Here is a 21,854-nt window from a genome sequence, read left to right as displayed (position 1 = left end):
CAGACATTAAAGGGACATGCAGGCTTTAGCATGCATCCAGCAGAGGACAGATGGAAGCAAGGAAAGACACATGTGAGGAATGAGAAGACCAGTGTGGTTGGAGCAGAGAGCGAGGTCAAGTGTGGGTGAGAGAGAACCCAGAGGCAGGCTGGGACCAGGGGAACTTGCAGTCTCCCGGGAGGCCCTGGGAGGCCACAGGTGCCACCAGCGGGCTGCCCTGCTACATTCAGTCTGCCATGAGCCAGGTGCAGAGGTTGGGAGGAGGGGGCACTGGGCAGCGCTGGTAAATGAGGGAGATGCACATAGGTAAGAGAGGAGTCCGGGAGGCTTGGGTGATGGATCCAAAGAGGTGTTAGGGGAAAAAGAGTTGTCAGAAGTAGACAAGAACTCTTAGATTTTCGGGCTTAGGCTTTTGCTCCCATTTCTCCCCACCTCATACGTAGAGGCAGTGAGAACTGGTAGGCACCAAGAGGTGTTTGCTTCGACAGATTTAACCTGGCTCCTTCAAGGTCACTGGGTAAGGGAGAAGCAGAGCCTCAGCCTGGCCTCCTGTTCAGAGAACAACAGCTACAAGAAAAGAACATCAAGAGAAATAATGTTGCAAAATTCCTCACAGACCTGGCCAAAGCTTACATCAGCCAGTCATGTGCCTTTTAAGCTCTATTATTCAGTTAAGAAATGAATTTGTCCTTGTAAGTGCTACAAGATCTGGCATTTAACACCTGAGATGTGAAGGCACTTTTTTTTTTTTCTTTTTAAAGTAGCAGAAGCTCTGGACAATCTGGGAGTCCTAAGTGCAACCTCTGGACAGCCAACACAGGGCCTGAGGCTCAAACCCTTCCACTGAGGCATCTTCCAGTTTCCTCAGGGTGTGAGCGGGAGATGGAAGGACAAGAAATTGCCTGTCAAGACAGAAGACATGAGGCCATCGGCAAAGGTAGGGCCCTTATGCACAGACATCTTGGAGTAAAACTATGGCTGCCTGGAATAAGCCTCTATCTGGGTGGGGGTGGGGGGGCAGTGGTGGGGAGACTCCAGCCAGGAGTGAATGTGTGTGAGATTTGGGCAGGCAATTCACAGTTGGGGGAGGTAGTCAGCAGTTTTTTAAGGCTAGAATGCAATCAGGAGCTCCTTTTAAATCAGAAACTGGAAGAAAACTTCCTCTCCTTCCCCCACACGCATCTGCATCAGGTTCCTACTTGGGGACCACACTTCACCTCCACCTTTGTGGAAAAGGTAGAGACAGAAATAATCATCGCGACGCATGAAGCACTCACTAGTAACAGTGGCTAACATCCTCGGGTACCCTGTGGGCTTGGCATCATGTCAAAAGTGTACATGTCTCATCAATATTTGCAGCAACCTGAGCAGCAACCTGAGAGACTAGTATCACCATTACTGATTCTGTTTTATAGGAGAAGAAAAGAGAGGTGAACAGAGGATGACTAACTTGCCCAAGGTCACCCAGATAATAAATGGTAGTATGTTCAGGATTCAAACCCACGCAGGAGAATCCATTTGCTTAACTCAGGGGCTACCGAAGGGCAAGATGGTGGACAAGGAGTGGGGGACAGGTGTGCACTGTCTCTAAAGAATTAAAATATAATAATAAAACCTGTTAAAAGATCCATTTCTTTTTTCTTTTTTTTTTCTTTTTACCATTACATTAACAATACATGAGTAGTAGAATCTCCCCTCTGGAGCAAACATCTCTTACTCGATGAATCCCCACCCCTCCTAAGCCACTGGTTCAACCATTCTAGAAGGTAGAAATTTTATGTCACATTTTGCAGATTTCTAATCCCATCCGAACACTCTCATTGTACTCTGTGCTACTCCTTTAAGCCCTAACAAGTATACTGGCTATATGCGCCTGTGTTTCTTTCTTGTGTATCTCTGCCACTGGACCATCAACTCCGTGAGGGTAGGGGCTGTGTCTACAGTTCATGCTGAAGCACCTGGCTTAATATTTTGGTGGGGTTTATCCAAAAAAGATACTTGCTGAATGAATAGATGGGTAAAGGAATGGTCAATCTAAAATGCCGCTTCTTCCATGAAGTCTTCCTTGAGGGAAGAAAAGCCTTGCTCTTCAGAGGGGAAGGTGGAACAGGTAATATTGGCAGAAGCAGTCAGAATGAGCTGGGCTCTTCTCTCCAGAGCTGCCCTGGAAGTTCTCTATCAGGTGTGAAAAGCATGGGTCCCCAGGTAGCTTTGAGCTTCATGGCACCCCAACATTCCTTAGGGAGCGACCATTCCCAGGAAGGAAACACTCCACTCTTGGCACTGATATTTGAGAGTTGGTACTTTCCAGACCTGTCTAGGGCCAGAAACCACTCATACTAAGGCACATATTTAGGATTATTTTTAGGATGCCCAAATCCTTAAGATCTGGATACAGAAGATCCCAGCATGTTCCTTAGAGAATCTACTTGGTTTTTGGCACGTTTCTAAGTTGCTAGATAAATGGAACTCTACAAACAGCTCTTTGACCTGGGATGTTTTTATTTTGAAAGGGGAACATGTTCGTTTATAAGTTCGGTAAAACTAAGATATATTTTGCTAAAGCACTGTGGAGTCAGCATGCCTTCAGCAGGTCTCTTCAAGCCCATTTGTTAAACAAGACTGTAATCCTTTGTACAACATTCTAGATGTCATGCTATATCACGTCCTCTCCTTTTTTTAATCCTTTAAAATATATTTCTGTATTTTGCCCCTAAAAATAAAATGATGTACGTTCCAGGCAACCTTTCTGGGTGGTCCACTGTGAGAGAGGAGTTCCCAGGTCTTCTCTGCGAGGTGGGTCACGGCAAGGTCAGTCCTGCTCAAGGCCAACACCCAGGAGGGGGGCTGCGTGAATCGCTTGGTAAGGTCGCACACCGCAGGCAGAGGTGCTCTGGCATCACGGAATGGTCTAGAGTTTAGCATGGAGTCTGGCAGAAAAGCAGCAAAGACGAGGTCATGTGGAAAGTTTCCTGAGCCCCAAATTCCGCCATCATATATTTGAAAAGTTCCCTGGGGTTGAGGGAAGGGTCCTAAAGAGAAAAGACCCCGGTGAACGATGACACCGAAAAGCTTGCCTATTTCTCTGACTCACTACCTGGAGTTTTCAACCTACAAGTCACTTTAATGAAGGCAGTAACTCGAGAAGATGAAGGCTTACACATGTGTTATGCCTGGCAAGAAAGGATTCGTGGAATAGTCCACGTACTACAAGGCACGTTTATTGTATCGACTAGCTCTAAGATGGGGAAGCCAAGAGCAGGGTCCCCAGGGAGTGGGACATGGTGGGGGGAAAGAGAAGTGTGGCTAGCAGGAACTGGAGGGCCAGGAGGTTCTCTCCAGCCCTTCCAATCTTAAGGAGTGGGAGACCACTAGATCCCAGGCAGAGTGAGCTTTAGAAGTATTTTTCCCTTTTGCCCAATGATGATCCTATCCTTACCCCTGTCCCCTTCCATCCCCCTCTCTCCTTTCCGTCTTCCCCTCTCTTCCTTCATATGTGTTTACTGAACATCTACCATGTGCCAATTACTATTTTAGGCTCTGGCAGTCACTGGTGAACAAAATCAGCATGGGCCCCGCCCTTGGGAAGCTTGGAGCCTTGTAGAGGAGACAGACAGTCAACAAATATTCCGCCAAATATCTGTAATCACACGTTACAGTAAGTGCTATGAGGCCGAAGGACAAGGGGCTACACCATGTTGTGACAGCAACACCGGCTTAGATGCAGGGAGAGGGGGCGGTCAGGGGATCCTTCTCTCCAGAAGTGCCATGTAAGCTCACAGCTGAAGGAAGAGGAAAACCTAGGTCAAGAAAAATTTATGTGTATGTGTGTGGGGGGGGGGGGGCTGCTGCATTACAGCCAAGGGAATAAAAGAAATAATAATAACAATAACAATGATGACACAAGCTATAGGTAAGACTTGCTGAACAGTTACTATGTGCCAGTCACATCTCTAAACATCTAATAACTACTTATTCATTTAACCCTCACAACAACCCTGCGAGGCAACTTACCATTATGGTCCCCATTTTTCAGATAAGAAAAATAAGGCCCAGAAAGATGAAGGGGCCTGCCCATCACATAGTGAGAGGGTAGAGAAACCTGGATAAAACTCAGGTAATCTGGCTCCAGGAAAGGAAGACCTGGTGAACTAAGGGAGTGAAGGATAAGACAGCAAGGCTGAGCTGTAGCAATTGCAGGGGTGGAGGGAGACGGCACAGCTAACCACTCAGGGACCATCTGTTGTAGAATTTTGCCTAAATTCAATGGTGGAAACCCATTGCAGGGGTCTTGGGAGGGGGTGAGACTCCCCTTCTCCTGGGCCTTCTCTGGCAGTAGTGGGGAGCCTGGATCAGGTGCCCAGCTGGGGGAAAGGGCAGGAGTCCAGGTAGGAGTAACAGGGGTTTGGGTCAAGTACCTGGTTATGTAACTAAACAATGAGCTGAGCTGAGCTTCTCAGTGCTTTCCTTCCCTTCTCTCTTTGCCCTATCCCCACCCTTCTCCCTCCCCAGGCTCTCTGTTCCTGCCCCCCTCAGCAGCAGGCAGAGGACCCCTGGTAAGAGCCCGCTCCTGTTCTGTTTGCTAAGCTGCAGACTCTGGCATTCTGTCACCTTCCCCAGGGCACCCTTTCCGCCTCCCCGACTCAGGATCCTTGTCTCCCTCGCCTGTGTGCCTGCCGAGAGGGAGCAGCTGCTGGTATCTAGAACCCAGCTGTTCTCCCAACTTCTCGCAAGTGTTTCTAAGCGTCAATGCTTCTAATTAGTTAAAATAGGAAGGGGGGGTGGTAAACAGAGGAGCAAAAGAGAGACCTAATTTTAGCTGTAGCCAAAAGGACTTTCCCTCAAATACACTGTGATCTCAAAATACTTAGCTAAGCGCATATGGACACGGTGGGGAGAGGATCTGAAGAGCTGCAGAAGGAACACTCAAAGCCAAACGGGACAGCCCCTGCCTTCCCGGAACGCAGGGCTGGATCAGAGAGGAAGGCAGTGCGAACAGACTGGATCCGGACCCTGTGCCAGGCACTGTGCAAACCCCGGGTGAGCCTCAACGCAGCAGCGCGCCGCCCCTTCCCAGCCAGAGGATGCTGCAGGGACTAGGACCCCCCTCGTTCTACAGAGGAGGGAACTGAGGCTCCGTGGGGCTGAAGGTGTTTTGTCCAAGATGACGCAGCTAAACCTGGGTCTCTCTGACTTCAAAGTGTCTGGCGAGAGGAAGATGGGGTCTCAAACTGAGGACAGATCGAGGGAAGTGGGGGGGGGCAGCTTTCACAGATGCAGGGCAAAGCATGAGGACAAAAACCCAGAGGATGCCGGCTCTCAGAACACACAGTGGCATTACTGTAGAAAATGGCATGGATCACGTGGGAGCCTTGATGTTCTCCACTCCTGAATCCCCTTCTAGCCCTCACGAGATGTCGTCAGCGATTTAGAGGTAGATCAATCATTTGGTGAATGCCCCCCACCTTTCACTATGGCGAAAAAAAGAAAAAAAGATTAAAATAAAATCTCCACCGCTTTCTGCAATCAAAGAAGATACCATTTGGCAAAAGAATCTGAACTGGCTAATCCCACCCCCTACCCCCAGTCCACCTTCCTAAGGTTGTGATGGAATCTGGGCTCCTTCAGAAAACGGGCCACCTGGCAGGACTCATCACGTCAGCTTCCTTCATCTCAGTTCAAGCTTAAAAGGCCTCTTCACTGGGAAGCTCCCCAGTGAGGTTTTCCACACACACTTGGAGACTTTCCACAATAGGCCTTTGAAGCGGCCTGAAGGATTCCGGGAAGCCCGGCTCGCTGGGCTGAGGTTTGAAGAGCAGAAGCCCGCATTTATTTTTCTTTCCCGCCTTCTTTGACAAAACTCCCCCCAGCGGTTTGTGGGCCCTCGCCGAACGGCCCTGATTTTCAGGTTACTACTTTTAGGGCTGAAGTCTTAAAAGAAAAACGACAATAAAGCACATTCTAAGGAAGCACTGATACCATAAAGATCTGTTTCTGTGTTTGGCTCCTCGGCCAGACTCTGAGTCGTGCCTTAGTCATCGTTGTCGCAGAAGGAAAATGAACACTGGCCCAACACGGACTCGCTGCATCACGCAGCATGGGTGACATTCTGTCAAGTCACTCAGACTTTCGGATGGGTGATGGGAGTTTCTACTCCCTACCTTGTATGGAGTACTAATGCTTATCTGAGGCGGGGTGAGAAAATCACTTCACACGTTGTCTGCCACGGACTTTATCAGGTCCCTGCTCTTCCTCCCATTCCCCCCTGCCCTGGCCAGGGTGGCCCTTGCTCACATGGTCTAGCCCCTACTCATTCTCTACAACTCGACTAAGGTGATGCTCTCCTCTTCTGGAAATGTTTTACCTCCCTCTTGCCCAGGCCAGTTCCAGCACATGGCTTTTTTTTTTTTGAATTCACAAATTCAATTCGCCAGGTATAGCACATCATTAGTTTTTGATATAATGTTCAATGATGCATGAGTTCAGGATAATACCCAGTACTCATCACATCACATGCTCTCCTTAATACCCATCACCCAGTTACCAGAAGTACATGGCTTCTGTGCTTCAATACCTCCCTATCCCCTAATCGACAATCTGTGTTTTTTTTTCCATTTTCAGTGTCTGCCCACCATGCCCCCTACCACCACCGGAACAACGTAGACATGCGGTGTTTTCTTGTTCATTGTTGTATCTCCTTACTGAGTACAGTGCTTGGTACACTGACGTGCTCAGTGAATATTACCTGACTCATTGAATTACTTAATTTTACTTACCTACTCTGAGCAGGTACTTAGTCTAGGTACTGAAGGTAGAGCAGTGAATAAAAGACACATAGTCTCTGTTTTTCTGTAACTTTAATCCTGGTATGGAAAGTCAGGAAATATGTTAAGGAGAGTGCTTCGGTGGCTCAGTTGGTTAAGTGTCTGCCTTCAGTTTAGGTCATGATCCTGGAGTCCCGGGATCGAGTTCCACACTGGGCTCCCTGCTCAGCAGGGAGTCTGCTTCTGCCTCTGACCTTCCCCTTCTTATGCTCTCTCTCTCGGTCTCTCTCTCTCTCGAATATATAAATTAAAAATCTTTTTTTTTTTTAAAGGAAATACATTAAGGAGACAGACAGCTATCACTTGAACACTACAGGGGTTTGAGGCACCAACCTGAAAATCTTCATACAACCTCTGACTCCCCAAAAACTTAACTACTAATAGCCTACTATTGACTGGAAGCCTTACTGATAACATACACAGTCAATTTATACATATTTTGTATATGCATTATACACTGTGTTCTTAAAATAATAGAAGATGTTAAGAAAATCATAAAGAGAAAATGCATTTACATTACAGTACTGTGTTCATTCAAATAATCCACACAGAAGTGGACCCACGCAGTTAAAACCGGTGCTGTGCAAGGGTCAACTGTATGGAAGGATTCCTGGTGATAAGCTCCAACATGTAAAAACATCAGAAGTCCTTACTCCCTTCCTTCCAACAAGAAAAAAGCTAAAACACTGAAAATCACTGATCTTTCTTGGACTGACTGGAGAAATGAGGTTTCAGGACAAGCCACCACCCTGAAATCTAGAGAGACGAGAATCCAGACAGTGATAGCCGATATCTTCTACTGGAACAACACACTGGTATGGGCCATTCAGTGGTCATTTTGAAGCACTAGGGATGAGTGTGAGACTGAGAAACTTAGGGGTCGCAGTCTTCATAAGAAGCCCACGCTAGCATCTGTGTTTACTGCCAAGAACCTACAGGATCTCACTGTGAAGAGGCAAGAATGTCGCCCCCTTGACTCCAGCAGGGGGAGAAAAAGACTAAACGCTGTGAAGTATGCCAGAGTCCAGTATACTCCAGCTTTCCTGTCTCACCTAAGAAGGAGGAAAAAAGATAAGAAACATTAGTGAAGGTCCCAGTCCAGGGACAAAGGTTCAGTAAAAGCTAAGATTTAATCAAAACATCACAGAGTTCTTTCCCTTCTTTATACCTTAAAACTACACCAACAGGCCTCCAGTATAATATCTTAGAACAAAAAGAACTACAAGACACAGCCTCTATCTAAGGAGGAGCTCCTGGGGAAGGGCAGGGACGGAGCGGGCAGTTTAAGCCTAAAGTAAGAAGCAGCAGCCAAGAAAAAGAACAAAGAAGAAAAGAAGTAATAAAAAGATAAAAGAAATAAAAAAGCAGAAATCAATTAAATTGAATACTGGAAAATATTAGAGAAAATGAAAGAAACCAAAAGCTGTGAAAGAAAGAAAAAGACCAGTAAAACTGATGGAACTTTTAGCCAGGCTAACCAAGATAAAAAGAGAGAAGGCACAAATTACTAATAGCACAAATTAAAGACAGGTCATTACTACTGATCATACAGACATTAATCAGATAATGTAAGAATCCTATGAGCAACTCTGTGTCCATGAATTTGATAATTTAGATGCAGTGGCTTATTTCTTTAAAAGATGTAAACTACCAAAGTTCCACAAGGAGAAATAAATAATCTGAAGACAGCTATATCTATTAAAGAAATGGAATTAATAATTAATTACTTTCCAAAAACAAAGAACCAAGTCTAGAAGGTTTCATAGTGAATTTTATCAAACATTTAAAGAAAAAAAATTATACCAGTTCTTTACTACCTCCTCCAGGAAAATGGAAGCAGAGAGAGACATCCAAACTCATTTTGAAGTCAGCATTAGTCTAGTACCCAAACCAGATAAAAACATTACGAGAAAGGAAAACCAAGAACCAATGTCTCTCATGAATATAGAGGTAAAAGTCATTAACAGCAAATCAAATCCAACTGCAAATAAAAAGAACAACACATCACAGCTAAATGGGATTTATTCCAAGTATACAAGGATGGTTCAACATTCAAAAATCAATAATTTAGTTCACCATATCTACAGATTAAAGAATACAAATCATATAATCATATTAATAGATGTAGAAAAAGCATTTGATAAAATGCACACCTTAAAGTTCATTCTTTGCACTATAATGTTCAACTTTTTTTTAAAAGATTTTATTTATTTATTTGTCAGAGAGAGAGAGCGAGAGAGAGCGAGAGCGCACAAGCAGGGGGAGCAGCAGAAGAAGGAGAAGCAGGCTCCCCACTGAGCAAGGAGCCTGATTCAGAGCTTAACTCCAGAAGTCATGACCTGAACCAAAGGCAGACACTAAGCCAACTAAGCTACCCAGGCATCTCCAATGGTTTTAGCAAATGTGCAAGGTCACATATTCACAATGACAGTATCGTGGTAGATTCACCCCCCACCCCAAAAAACAATCCCTGTGCCTTACCTATTTGATCCTCTCCCACTCTCCCCAAGTTGACAACCTCTGATCTTTTTACTGACCCAATGGTTTTGCCTTTTCCAGAATGCCACCTAAGTGGAACCATGCAATATGTAACCTATAATGGAATGTGCTGTATGTGTCAAGCAAGCCAACTGTATTACGAGTATATGAAACAATCTCACTGAAGGTTGTGGAAGATAAAGGCGCTGACTTTAGGAACTTTGGAAATGAGAAGAGTTTGTAAAATTGAAGGCAAAAGAGACTGTATAACAGCACTGTACTCCAGCTGATAAAGTCATAGTGCACAGGGGTGTGGGTTAAAAATTCTGGTATTTCTACAACTGGACAATTGCAATTAAGGAAATGTAGGGTGAATGGTAGGAGCCAGGTCTCTCAGTATTTGAGTGGGAACTTACAGATAAGCAAGAGAGGGAGGCTAGGATGATCAGTGTGCTAAGAGACTATGGTTGGAGATAAAGTTAAAAAATGGTTAGTTTCATACAGACAGAGCTAATTGCACATACACATATTTATAGATATGGTTATACACACTGGTTAGTACACACACAGGTATTGGCAGGGAGGGTCCAGAAGCAACAATAGCTCAGTAGCAATGAGCACATTTAGTGGCCAGATCTTGGTTTCTGAGATCATACTCCAATAAAAAGAATCAGGGCTCCTTGGAGAAGTGACTGATTCTAGTACTGGGGCAGGAAATATGAAAATGAGCTTGGAGGATCCTGTAGTATCAGAAAGGAAGGAATGAATGAAAAAGATCACACACAGTTAGGGGTCATTCAGAGAGATAAAGGATCCAACTGAGGAGTTCCATTGGCCAAAACCAAAAAAACTGAGGAACAGAATATAGTAGTACTGGGTTATAGCCCCAAATTGCACATAAATATCTATGAGTTCACACTGTCCTAAAGAAATTGAATGAACAAACAAATGAATGAATGAATGAATGAGAGAGAAATGTCCCATGCAGAAGAATCCCAAAGTTATATAGATATCTCAGCTTTGAGGAAGTGCAGCATAATTTTCTTATGTGTGGGCTGCACACAGTGACTTCTTCCAAAGTGTACAGGGAAAGAGGGAAAACAAAGGAATTTTACAGTGGAAAAAGATGGCACACATGATCTCAGCTAGATGATCAAAGTCAATGCTAACAGTGATAAGTCATGTTGATAGTATGTATCTCGATATAATGTGATGACAGTGGCACTTTGTCTCTGTGGTCTTCTCCCCCAAAAACTTTAACTCTGGTCGAATCACAAGAAAAATATCAAGTAAATTCCAACCGAGGAACATTCTACACAATATCTAACCAGTACTGCTCAAAACAGTCAAGGTCATCAAAAACCAGAGAAGCCAAAGGAGACATGATGACTGAATGTAATGTGATATTCTGGATGAGATCCTGGAACAGAAAAAGGCCATTAGGTAAAAACAGAAAATCTGAATACATCAGGAACATTAGCTAATAATGTACCACCATTGGCTCACTCATAACACCCCTAAGACGGTAACAGTAAGGGAAAGACGTCAATCTTAAGGGAAGCTGGGATGGTGTTTATAAAAACTAGAGCCCCACAGTTTTTCTATAAGTAAACAAACAAACAAACAAACAAACTGTTCTAAAAAATAAAGCTTGTTAAAAGAATATATATGCATGCACATATATTCAAGTACACATATATTATGTCAGGCGGTTCTATGACCTAGAAGGAAAAGACAAGTTGGGTGAGGACGATGGAGAATGAGGGGGACAGGCAGTCTGCATGGGGGGCCAGTAAGAGCATCTCTCTGGGAAACTGGTATTGGAAATGATATCCGCTAAAGCATTATCAGAGGAGAGATGGAAAGGGAGTCAGGGAAGGGGCTGCAGTGAACATCTAGGGAAAGAGGATTCCACACAGAGGGAACCAGAAGTGTGAAAGCCCTGAGGCTGGGGGTGTGCTCAGCTCGCACAAAGAAAAGAAAGAAGCCAAAGTAGGTGGAGTGGCCTGGGCCAGGAGCAGAACAGCTGGTGATGGAGTCAGAAAGGGGGTGGGCGCCAGGCCAGGGAGGCCCAATAGGCCATAGGAAGCAGGAAGCCAGTGAATCAGTATGAGATGAATGAAAACCCTTTCTCCTGAAATTTATTCTAGGTCCTCCAGCCTTTTTTTTTTTTTTTTAAATGAAGGGTCATCATAATACACCTTCCCACAACCCCCCACAAGAGCACACACAAATATTCTATCATAACAATGCCAAAATTTCTTAGCCTGCAATTATTCTGACAAAGCCCTCTAGTCCCGTAGAAGCTAAGGCATGCCATCTCCTCTCTCAAACAAAAATCTCCGATGGTTTCTAGGCAGGCAAAGTGAAATGAAGGCTTGAGGCCAACTTTTCACATAATTCAATTGAAAAGAAACTTACATATGCCTGAAATCTTTAGATAATGGAAAGAAAAGTGGATTTTCCTCTCTTCGTTATTAAAGTAATTGGCTCAAACTCTCATTTCATTTTGTACTTGTAGGCACAACCCAGAGTCTGTAATTAGTTTCAAACCACCAAAGTAGAAACAGAATAAAACCTCAACTAACTGAAGGGCCTTTTTTTCCTTGACATACTTGGCTTTGAATGGCTACAGGCAAAAGGCACCAATCCAAAGAGTAAGCTTATGACTGGGACTTGCTTAAAAAACAAAATAACTTGCAAAGTATGTCTTGGGTGAGTCCAATATGAGACCCTCACCAGTCACCTTCTCCATCTCTACTCCTAGTCCCGTGTTACGAAGAGACAGTGTCCTGGATGAGGACAAAAACCCCACTCGTCAGAGGCGAGCCCACCAGGCTCATCACCTGCATGCCAAGGTGGGCACCAGAACTCTCACCAATAAAGATGAAATTAAAGACACCTTTCTGTGAACTTTCCTGTAACAGAAATGTACATAAAGACATTCTACTGCATGAGCATGGGCGTAAAATGTGGCTCTTAGTAATGGGAACTCCATCTCAGAATATCTTGATCTATTTAAGATCAAGGTGCTACACGCAATCATTGGACATGTCTTTGGGGAGCGAATCCTTCTGAACCTCAATGTTTCCATCTGTAGAATGACAATTATGGTATCTGCCTGTGAAGCCCTTATCAATATTAAATGAAATAATGTCCCTAAACCCCTAGAACATGGGTTTTTTTCTAGCTTTTTTTTTTGAAGATTTTATTTATTTATTTCATAGAGTGAGAGAGAGAGGCAGGGAAAGGGGAGTAGCAGTCTTCCTGTGCAAGCAGGGAGCCCAAGGTGGGGCTCGATCCCAGGACATTGGGATCATGACCCTTGCTGTAGGGAGACGCTTAATGACTGAGCCACCCAGGCACCCCAGTGTCTAGCTTATAATAAGTGACTGATGTATGTTTTTTATTTTCTTTCTTTTTAAAGATTTATTTATTTATTTTAGAGAGAGAGACAGGATGGGGGGACAAGGGAGAGGAAGACAATCTTGTTTTTAATTTATTTATTTTTATTTTTTTAAAGATTTTATTTATTTATTTGACAGAGAGATCACAAGTAGGCAGAGAGGCAGGCAGAGAGAGAGGGGGAAGCAGGCTCCCCGCTGAGCAGAGAGCCCGATGTGGGGCTCGATCCCAGGACCCTGGGATCATGACCTGAGCCAAAGGCAGAGGCTTAACCCACTGAGCCACCCAGGTGCCCCAGAGGAAGACAATCTTAAGCAGACTCCCTGCTGAGCACAGAGCCCCTATGGGGTTCGATCTTAGCCTTGATCATGCCCTGAGCTGACAACACGAGGTCAGACATTTAACTGACCATGTCACCCAAGTGCCCCTGTGTGTTGCTTTCTTTTATAAACCTATTTCTATACCCTGTATTTGTATCTGACATGGATGTATCTCCTGATAAACGCTGAATACGTAACTGTCAGAACGAACTGTCTCACCAATGATACCTTCTGTAATGTCATCAAGCCAGGAATGATCCTTTCTGTAGTGACACTATGATGCCGATAGTCACAACCATTGATTGGGCACTTCCGGTGGGTCAGGGGCTGTGATCTGTGCTCACACACATCACTTCACTGAGTCCTTGCACCTGCCTAAGAAGGCAGGCCTTCTCTCAGCTCCATTTCATACGTGGAGAGCTGAAATGAGCAATTTTCTAGGCTGGCGCGGCTGGCAAGGAGCAGAACCAGATTCTGAGCCCACATCCTTATGATTTCAGAGATCATGCTCTTAACTGTTGGACACCCCGTACAGTCATTTTAGAGCATATTTAAAACATAAAAGCCACTTTTGGCTTCTTTCTTAAGACAGACTCAACTAGGGTGAACGAGGCTTCCTGTTGCTCCCCAGAATAGCCTCATCCAGCTGGACCGGTGGCTACCAGGAACAAATGGGACTGGTCGGGCTGCCAGGCACTGGCCTTGAGAAGATGTCTGAACAAGTCATTCAGTTCTGTTCTGAGGAGCCAGCATCAACCTGGTGGGGAGGCCAGGCATGCCAGCGCTGGCAGGGGGAGGAGGGATCCCGGCTGCTGGGGGCAGGGTCATCTTGAGTAAAAGAAGTCAAAGTGCCCCAAGGGCAAAGCAAATTATTCCAATAAAAGGAGCTGGAGGAGTGGTCCTGGGTGACTCCCTACTGTGGCAGGAAGCTAAAACTAAGGACATGGGGAGTGCCAGGAGGCGAGGGGGGAGGGTCTGGGGTCAAGGGATGCAGTGAAAGGTTCTAGACAGGCTATGGGAGACACCAGGCTACGGCAAGCCTTCTGACTTCCAACAGTTCTCAGGGATTTGCTGGGCTTGTTCCTCTGGGATATTTCTATTTCTGCGTCTTTTCTCTGTGGCTCCTTCCCATGATGCCCTAATAGGAGCTTCTTCTTTTTAAACCTGCCTTGTGTTCAAGGCCCCCCAACCCCGATGCTGGGCCATCTCCTGGAAACTGTCCACGCACCCCACGCCCCTGGTCCATCCTCCTGTCCTACCTCTCTAGATTCATAGCCACCTACAGTCTGGACTAAAGAACTTTTGAATGCTTGCCGTTGTTCTAGTATTTTGATTTTTTTCACCCACTTAGACTGTAATTCTTTTCCCAGTAACAGCTGAGATTGTTTTCTTTAATGTCAGTTGCAGCATAAAACAAATGTTCTAAAAGCTCCTACTGACTTTTATTCTGACGGTTCCCAAATGGAGTGTAAAAATTCCTGGGAGCTCAGGGGTGCCTGGCTGGCTCTATCCGTTTAGCATCCAAACTCTCGATCTCAGCTTAGGTCTTGATCCCATGGTCGTCTGTTCGAATCCCACCCTGGGCTGGAGGCTACTTAAAAATAATAATAATAAAAAAAGAATTCCTGGAGTTCAGAGGTCGGGAGTGGTTTCTTCTATTTATTTATTTATTTAAAGATTTTATTTATTTATTTATTTGCCAGAGAGAGAGCACAAGCAGGCAGAGTGGCAGGCAGAGGCAGAGAGAGAAGCAAACTCCCCGCTGGACAAGGAGTCCAGTGGGACCCGATCCCAGGACCCTGGAATCATGACCTGAGCCGAAGGCAGCGGCCCAACCGACTGAGCCACCCAGGCGTCCCTAGTTTCTTCTTTTAAATCAAGACAGTAATACCAATTCATAGAGTTGTTTGATGGATTGAGATAATGGGTATAAGCCTGCTGAGTTGAAAAGACAATCTGGCAGAAGAGAAGGAAAAGGCAGTTGGAAGTAAGAGGAGACGAAGGCAGATGGAAAGGAATTCTATGGGAGGATGTGAAGAACTGCTAGTGAAACTGATGAAGTCAGTGTCTTCCGTGTATCAGGCACTGTGCTAGGTGCTTCATCTACATGACGTACAAGACACTGGTAAAGAGCACCCATCCTGGAACCAAGTTACTGGGTTCCAATCCCAGTTCCATCTGCTACCAGCTGTGTGAGCTGTTATTCAAAATGCCTATGGCGTATTTTCTTCATCTTTAAATTGGGATAATTTAAAGCAGGAGTTGGCAATTTTTTTTCTTTCTGCAAAGGGCTAGATAGTAAATATTTCAGGGTTTCTGGGACACACAGCTTCTGTTACGACTCAGCCCCCCAGTTGTAGCATGAAAGCAGCCACAAACTCTATGTAGGCAAATGGGCATGACTGTCGTCCAATAAAACACTGTTGGCAAAAACGGGCAGTGTGCAAGAATTGGCCCACAGGGAGTGTTTGCCAGCCTCTAATATAGCATCTACTCCACAGGGTCCAGACGACTGAAGAGCTAATGAAGCTTGTGCTTAGAACAGTGCCCTGCACAGTAACCACTCCGCAAAGGTAATTATAATGAACCCGTGCAATAGGTGTTGGAGTGCCCTCTTACAGGGAAGAAAACCGACGTTCAGAAATGACTGAGTAACTTCTCCAAGACCTGGCATCTTCTAAGAGTGGCAGGGTCAGGCTCAGGGCACAGACTTATGAGACTCTGATGTCTATAGCTGTCCACTGTGACTTTTATTAGCTTCCAGGATCTTATCAGAATTGAGACCTTATTTCACAGACCCAAAGGGAAACTGGCTCTAGTCCTGTATGTGCATCTGTTTGGGGACTTGACTCAAACACGGGGCACACCGCGGATGATGAAATCGGGCCCGAGATCCAGATGGGCATTGTCGGAAAGTCCCCAACTTCACTTCCTTTCCATCCTGATTCCAGTCAGTGGAGAACAGGTGCGGAATCCGTGTTCACTACCCTCTTGGGTGCTTACACAGTTCTCAGCCCTCCCCGGCCTCGGCGTCGGTTTCCTATGACACCGGTGGATCAGCTGCCTTTGGGGAGCCCTAATTAAATGCACAAATAGGGCAGCTTTCCCAAATCCCACATTCGTTCTGCTTTGGAATGCCAGAACTCTTCTACCATGGAAAAATGCTTCATGCCCTGACTCTTAACAAACCCAGCAAGTTCAAATGCATTTCTGGGGTGGGGGGTTGGGGGTCAAGAATCCCAAGCTGTTATGTGAGAAGGCAAGGAAAGAAAGGGCTTTTCTTGAAAGAGGGAAACAAAGGGCATGCAGAAATGTCACCCAAATGCCCGCAAACCCTCTAGCTTGCCCCAAGTTGTTCTTTTGTCTGAAAGCCTTGAAACTGTGATTTATGTAACTCTCTCCTCAGGTCAGTAACTGGCTTCTTAAGCCTGAGATTATGAAGCCAGTGATGGCGATTTCTTTCCATATGTCATACACACGGAATAACAAGAAAAAGAATCTCCATTAAATGGCACAGACTTGGTGCATTTCAAAACTAGCCACCTTTCAATTTTATCACCATTTTTCTCTCTTCCTCCTCCTCCTCTCTCCCCTCTTCCACCCTATAGCCAAGTCTACTATCCAGTCTATTCTAGGGAAAGTCTCTCTGGTTCTGAGCTGAGAAGACACCGTAATGATGGGTTTTGTGCATGTGGATTTAATAGCAATCGGCTGTCTTCTTTATGTTTAATTCCACATCTTCTGGAGTAAAACCGTTTAGGCTGCAGTCCCCCAAAGGCACTGTATGTTGTCTACATCCACAGTTCAGTGGACCACTGTGTGGATACACTTTCCCTCATCAAAGGATGGAAAGTGGCTTTGCCTTCAACTTGATGTTCCTACGAGACAATGTAATGGTAGAAACCACTGGGCTGGGAGTCACCCAGATCCATCTACCACTAAGTCTTTGAAGCCCAGAATCTAAGTGGATCTTCCAGGCTCCAGGCTCCAGGCTGACGGATGCAACCATTCCACTGGCTGCCATGGGCTTTCTGCTCAGGGAAATAGCGGCCTCTGTGGGGCTTGCTTTCTCAGGAGACATGAAGGGACCTTTAGTTAGGGTGGCCGTAGTTTATTATTATCCCAATAAAATTCACCTTTGAGTCCTAAGGTTTCTTAATTGATTACTAATAACTACACCAGGACACAGACATAGGCTGGGTCTGTGTGGGATGTATAAACTGTCAGTGGTTGGGTGATTTGGAGAAGTAACTATCACAGGCCCCGTTCTCTCTAGAGTCACAGGCCATGGGGAAGTTTCGAACTCTTAATTTTGATTTCAATGCTCCCATTTTGTGTTTCTTCTTCTGACAGACTGCCCCAGAATTCAGACAAACCCAACTCCTCAACATGTACTCTGACCATTATGTCGTAACAAACAGGAGATCTTAACATGAAACAAACAAAAAAATCACCATGACCTCAGAATAGATCGATTTACATTTAGCTTTGTTAAAAACTCAATACACTGCTCTTATTTTTTCAATTCCCATTGGCTAGGGAAACTTCGTTAGGGGCCTGCAGGGAGGGCCTGCTTCATGGGTGTGTCCTCTCTGCTGTCGCCCATGGCCCCGCGTCAGGAAGAGCCCAAGCTTGGGGCTTAGTGATCTGTAGTCACTGTCATGAAATCCTTCATAATTTTATTTCTGAATCTGTGCTTTGCAAGTGAAGGCTGATGGGACAACGGAGTGTGGGCTGCTGCCGCCTTTCCTTTCCTAGAGCTGATTCTTGGCCTCCTGCTCCCTGCGCTCTGCCCTAATGCATATCCCACTGCTGACCCTGCACCTCAGGGGCGGTGACAGGGCTACAGAAGGTGGGGGACGTGGAGGGGCAAGCACTGATGTGGGGAGATCCAGCATTGAGCCTGTGGCGTCTCGGGGTGGGGCAAGGCAGCGGCTCTCCTTGCCACCTCCACTGCCACCGCAAATGGGGTGGGTGACGGGGAAGCTGGAACCCCCTGGGGGTCACCTGTCAGCCAGGAGCCAAGGCATCAGGCCAGTGGGAAGGGGAGACTCCCCTGTCTGTGATCAGGGCCTCCCACTTTCATTTGGCACTGGATCCCACAAGCTATGCAGTCGGTACTGCCTGCCGTAGCCCTCAACGGCATCTCAGAACTACCGGACTACTCACAGACCCTTGTCCCTAAATAGCTCCCCACTTCCTCTCACTTGTGAGTAGACTCTTTGAGCAGCAGCTGTGAGTCCCAGACTTTCTTGTGGAGGGCCAGTTTCCCCAGGGGCTCAGCACTGGCCTGTCGGGAGCCATTTTACACTCGGCTGGCCTGGGTGGCAAACTGTCATATTTACCATCCTTCCCTGGTGGGCGGCCCCTCACGGTTTAGAAAGCACTCTTGTCCTATGTCTGTGTGTGTGTGTGTGTGTGTGTGTGTGTGCGCACGTGCGCGCGCACGTGTGTGCACACACTCATTAATCTCACTTTCTCCAGCTGGGTGAACATGAAAGAGTTTATACTTTAGATTTTCAGACAAATCCAGGTTCGGGTCCTGACACTCTCACTTTCCAGCTCTGTAGCTTAGAGCAAGTGGTTTGCCTTTTTCTCAACTTCAAATTCTTCAATTTGTAAAGGGAAATACTAACATCTACCTATCTCACTATGCTAACTTACAGATTAACTGTGGCTATATAGCCAAGTAAGTGACAGGCGAACAATGCCCCAGGCATCCTCCTGGCTGAGGGGACCCCCCCACTATTCATGGGGGCAGCACTGCCTTAAGAAGGAAAAAGCCAATTCTTTGACTCAAAAAGCCCATTTTTACTTGAGTCAAAATGGGCAGAAGACATGAACAGACACTTCTCCAATGAAGACATACAAATGGCTATCAGACACATGAAAAAATGTTCATCATCACTAGCCATCAGGGAGATTCAAATTAAAACCACATTGAGATATCACTTTACACGAGTTAGAATGGCCAAAATTAGCAAGACAGGAAACAACATGTGTTGGAGGGGATGAAGAGAAAGAGGAACCCTCTTACACTGTTGGTGGGAATGCAAGTCGGTGCAGCCACTTTGGAAAACAGTGTGGAGTTTCCTTAAGAAATTAAAAATAGAACTTCCCTATGACCCTGCAATTGCACTACTGGGTATTTACCCCAAAGATACAGACATAGTGAAAAGAAGGGAAACATGCCCCCCAGTGTTCATAGCAGCAATGTCCACAATAGCCAAACTGTGGAAGGAGCTGAGATGCCCTTCAACAGATGAATGGATAAAGAAGGTATGGTCCATATAACAATGGAATATTACTCAACTACCAGAAAGGATGAATACCCAACTTCTGCATCAACATGTATGGGACTGGAGATTATGCTGAGTGAAATAAGTCAAACAGAGAGAGTCAATTATCATATGGTTTCACTTGTTTGTGGAACACAAGGAATAGCATGGAGGACATTAGGAGAAGGAAGGGGAAAAATGAAGGGGGGAGATACTGGAGGGAAAAACAAACCATGAGAGACTGTGGACTTCAAGAACTAAACTGAGGGTTTTAGAGGGGAGGGAGTAGGGGAATGGGTGAGCCCGGTGATGGGTATTAAGGAGAGCACGGATTGCATGGAGCACTGGGTATTACACGTAAACAATGAATCATGGAACACAACATCAAAAATAATGATGTACCGTATGGTGATTAACATAATTTTTAAAAATTAAAAAATAAATAAAAAATAAAAATTAGAAAAAGAAGGAAAAAGTTCTGGATAGGTGAGTGGCAAGAACTCTGGACATCTGAGAAAATGCTTCTTGAGGAGCGAGATTTGAGCACACGGCCCTAGTTATTTTGGCAGGTGAGAGGAAGTACTGAAATTGAAGGTAGAGTAGAAAGCATCAAGTATAAACACTACCTCCTTCTCATCACTCCCACGTTCTTGCCCTGCCTTCTGGAGAGGCCAGCAGACCTTCTGTGATTGCACTGGAAAGGTTCCGGAGGGCAGCATCAGATGTGTTTGGGATGAAGATCCAGATTCCAGTCTCAGGCTGTGTCTCTACAACCTTGGAACATCACCTCCCACTCGGGAACCAATGTCCCTTTTAAACGCATTAGAACTAGATGTCTTTGAAATGCATCAAACTAAACGACTTGCTCAAACTTATTTCAGCTTTGACAGAGAAAGGACAGTTGTAGGCACATATTCTGTAACATGCTGAGCCATGCCTGCTGAACTAGGGTGGGCCCCGTCAAAGCAGTGGCTCTCGTCCAGGGGTGCTGCGGATGCCTGGAGCAAGGCCATGGGCTGGAGCTCCGCAGTGGCATCTGTCTGAGGACTCCCGCATCTTAATTCACACCAAGGCACATGCGTATACTCGAATGGGCTGTGACTGACTTCGTGACCCAGCCATTTTCACATGGGGTGTTTGAACAGTCACCACCAAATGGAAAGAGCACAGTGGGCTGTTGTGATGGGAATTCTGGGAATACTATTTATGGCTGTGTTTTGGTTTACCTTTGGTCTAGTACACAGGGTACAGTTGGAAAACAGCCTCAGCTGAAAACACTCTTCTGTCTTTCAGGGCAAAATTTCCCAATCTTTACACACAGCTGGTCAGCTCCAGGCTCCTTCTACTCCTGCCTCTGCCTCCTCTAGTCTCACAGAAAATCGGGGTCATCCCTCCCTCCTCCACTCCCTCTCACTTGGCCTCTGAGTCATTCACAACAGAAGCAGGACATATATTAACAGCAAATCATGAGAAATTGGGGGCTCGACAGACCTGGGCTGAAATTCCAGTTTCTCCATTTTTTAGTTGTATGACCCTGAGCAAGTCAGTGAACCTCTCTGACCCTTACTTTCATACGTAAAAATAGGAAATAATAGTTCCTACGTAAGAGGACTGTTTTCAGAACCAAAATGAGATGCGTCACTGCAGATAGATGCTGATTGATATGCTTAATTGTGTTTTTCTCTCTGCCCTAATCATTTTGGCTTGCTCCACAGAAACCAAGCTTCTGCCTCAGTTTCCCTTCCTGACTGCAAGTCTCTTTTCTCTCTTGTGTTCCAGATGCAGCAGAACGGACTGAGGTGGGAATGTGGCTGAACAGCCATTCCTTCTGCCGAGGGATCTGTCCGCAGGCAGGGATCCTCCCATGGATGAACAGGAGATATGAGTATCAATAATAGCTCATTTTATTAAGCATTTTCTTTGGGCCAATTTATTACCATATCCCCCTTATAAAAAGCCTAGAGGTAGGCACCATTACCCATCCAGTTTTACAGATCAGGAAATTGCATGTTGGAGAGGTTAAGTCCAAGGTCCCAGGACCAAGAGTGGTGGAGACTGAATTCTAACCCAGTGTCTGGACTCTAGAACCTTCTTTTGTAATCACCAGCCTCCCTGCATGTTCACTCCTGTCCTTCTCTAGAATCATCATCACCGTGGCCACCACTGATCGAACACCTATAATCAGTACAGATGTTATGCCATGTGACTTTCCCAGCAATCCTATGAAGGAGATGTTTGCACATCCATTTTACAAATGAGAAAGCTGAGTTAGAATAAGTATGTCATGCAGAGTTAATTGGCTATGAAAGGAGCAGATGGGATTCAGATATTGCATATATTCTCCTTATAGTTCCTTGAACACTATACAATGGGCCACCTGCTTTATAAGCATTAACTCTTTTAAGAGCTCTGTGAGGCAGGTGACACTAGAATTCCCATCTTAACAGACAGGAAGACGGAGGCAGAGAGAAATTAAGAAACTCCCACCCAGGACTCACAAGTAAGATTAGCAGAGCTGGGGAGAGGGTGGTTGGGTTATGAACATGGGG

At 45.5% G+C, this 21,854-nt stretch overlaps 2 protein-coding genes across 24 annotated transcripts in view; one reads left to right on the top strand and one right to left on the bottom strand.

The window, feature by feature from the left end:
• The window catches only part of FGGY (FGGY carbohydrate kinase domain containing), a 399,594-nt gene that overhangs the window by 23,604 nt on the left and 354,136 nt on the right, over positions 1-21,854 (bottom strand). Inside the window, exon 16 of one of the 21 annotated variants that reach the window (XM_082687713.1) lies at positions 2,495-3,032. The exons of 19 other annotated variants lie outside the window; for them this stretch is intronic. In XM_082687713.1, coding sequence (XP_082543839.1) covers positions 2,919-3,032 — 114 coding nt within the window. In that variant the 3' untranslated portion in view covers positions 2,495-2,918. Of the gene's footprint in view, positions 1-2,494; positions 3,033-6,842; positions 7,877-21,854 lie in introns of those variants that run through there. One more of the 21 variants, XM_082687716.1, reaches the window with a different exon arrangement.
• LOC309842855 (uncharacterized protein) lies at positions 298-21,216 on the top strand. Of its 3 annotated transcripts, none has more exons than XR_014299796.1 (6): positions 298-937; positions 2,741-2,811; positions 3,538-3,658; positions 9,384-12,160; positions 15,529-15,600; positions 21,085-21,216. XR_014299796.1 is itself a non-coding variant. In XM_082687740.1 (6 exons), exons 1-6 carry the CDS (start codon positions 883-885, stop codon positions 21,101-21,103), a joined length of 429 nt encoding a protein of 142 aa, XP_082543866.1. In that variant the 5' UTR covers positions 298-882; the 3' UTR covers positions 21,104-21,216. The 3 variants fall into 3 exon arrangements, 2 of the variants coding, with proteins under 2 accessions (XP_082543866.1, XP_082543865.1); XM_082687740.1 differs by having other exon boundaries at positions 12,070-12,160; XM_082687739.1 differs by lacking the exons at positions 15,529-15,600; positions 21,085-21,216 and having other exon boundaries at positions 12,070-14,682.

Source organism: Mustela nivalis (genome assembly GCF_964662115.1).
Source record: "Mustela nivalis genome assembly, chromosome: 10".
Taxonomy (NCBI): Eukaryota; Metazoa; Chordata; class Mammalia; order Carnivora; family Mustelidae; genus Mustela; species Mustela nivalis.
The sequence above is the reverse complement of the archived record's forward strand: the minus strand, read 5'-3'. Positions and strand labels throughout refer to the sequence as shown.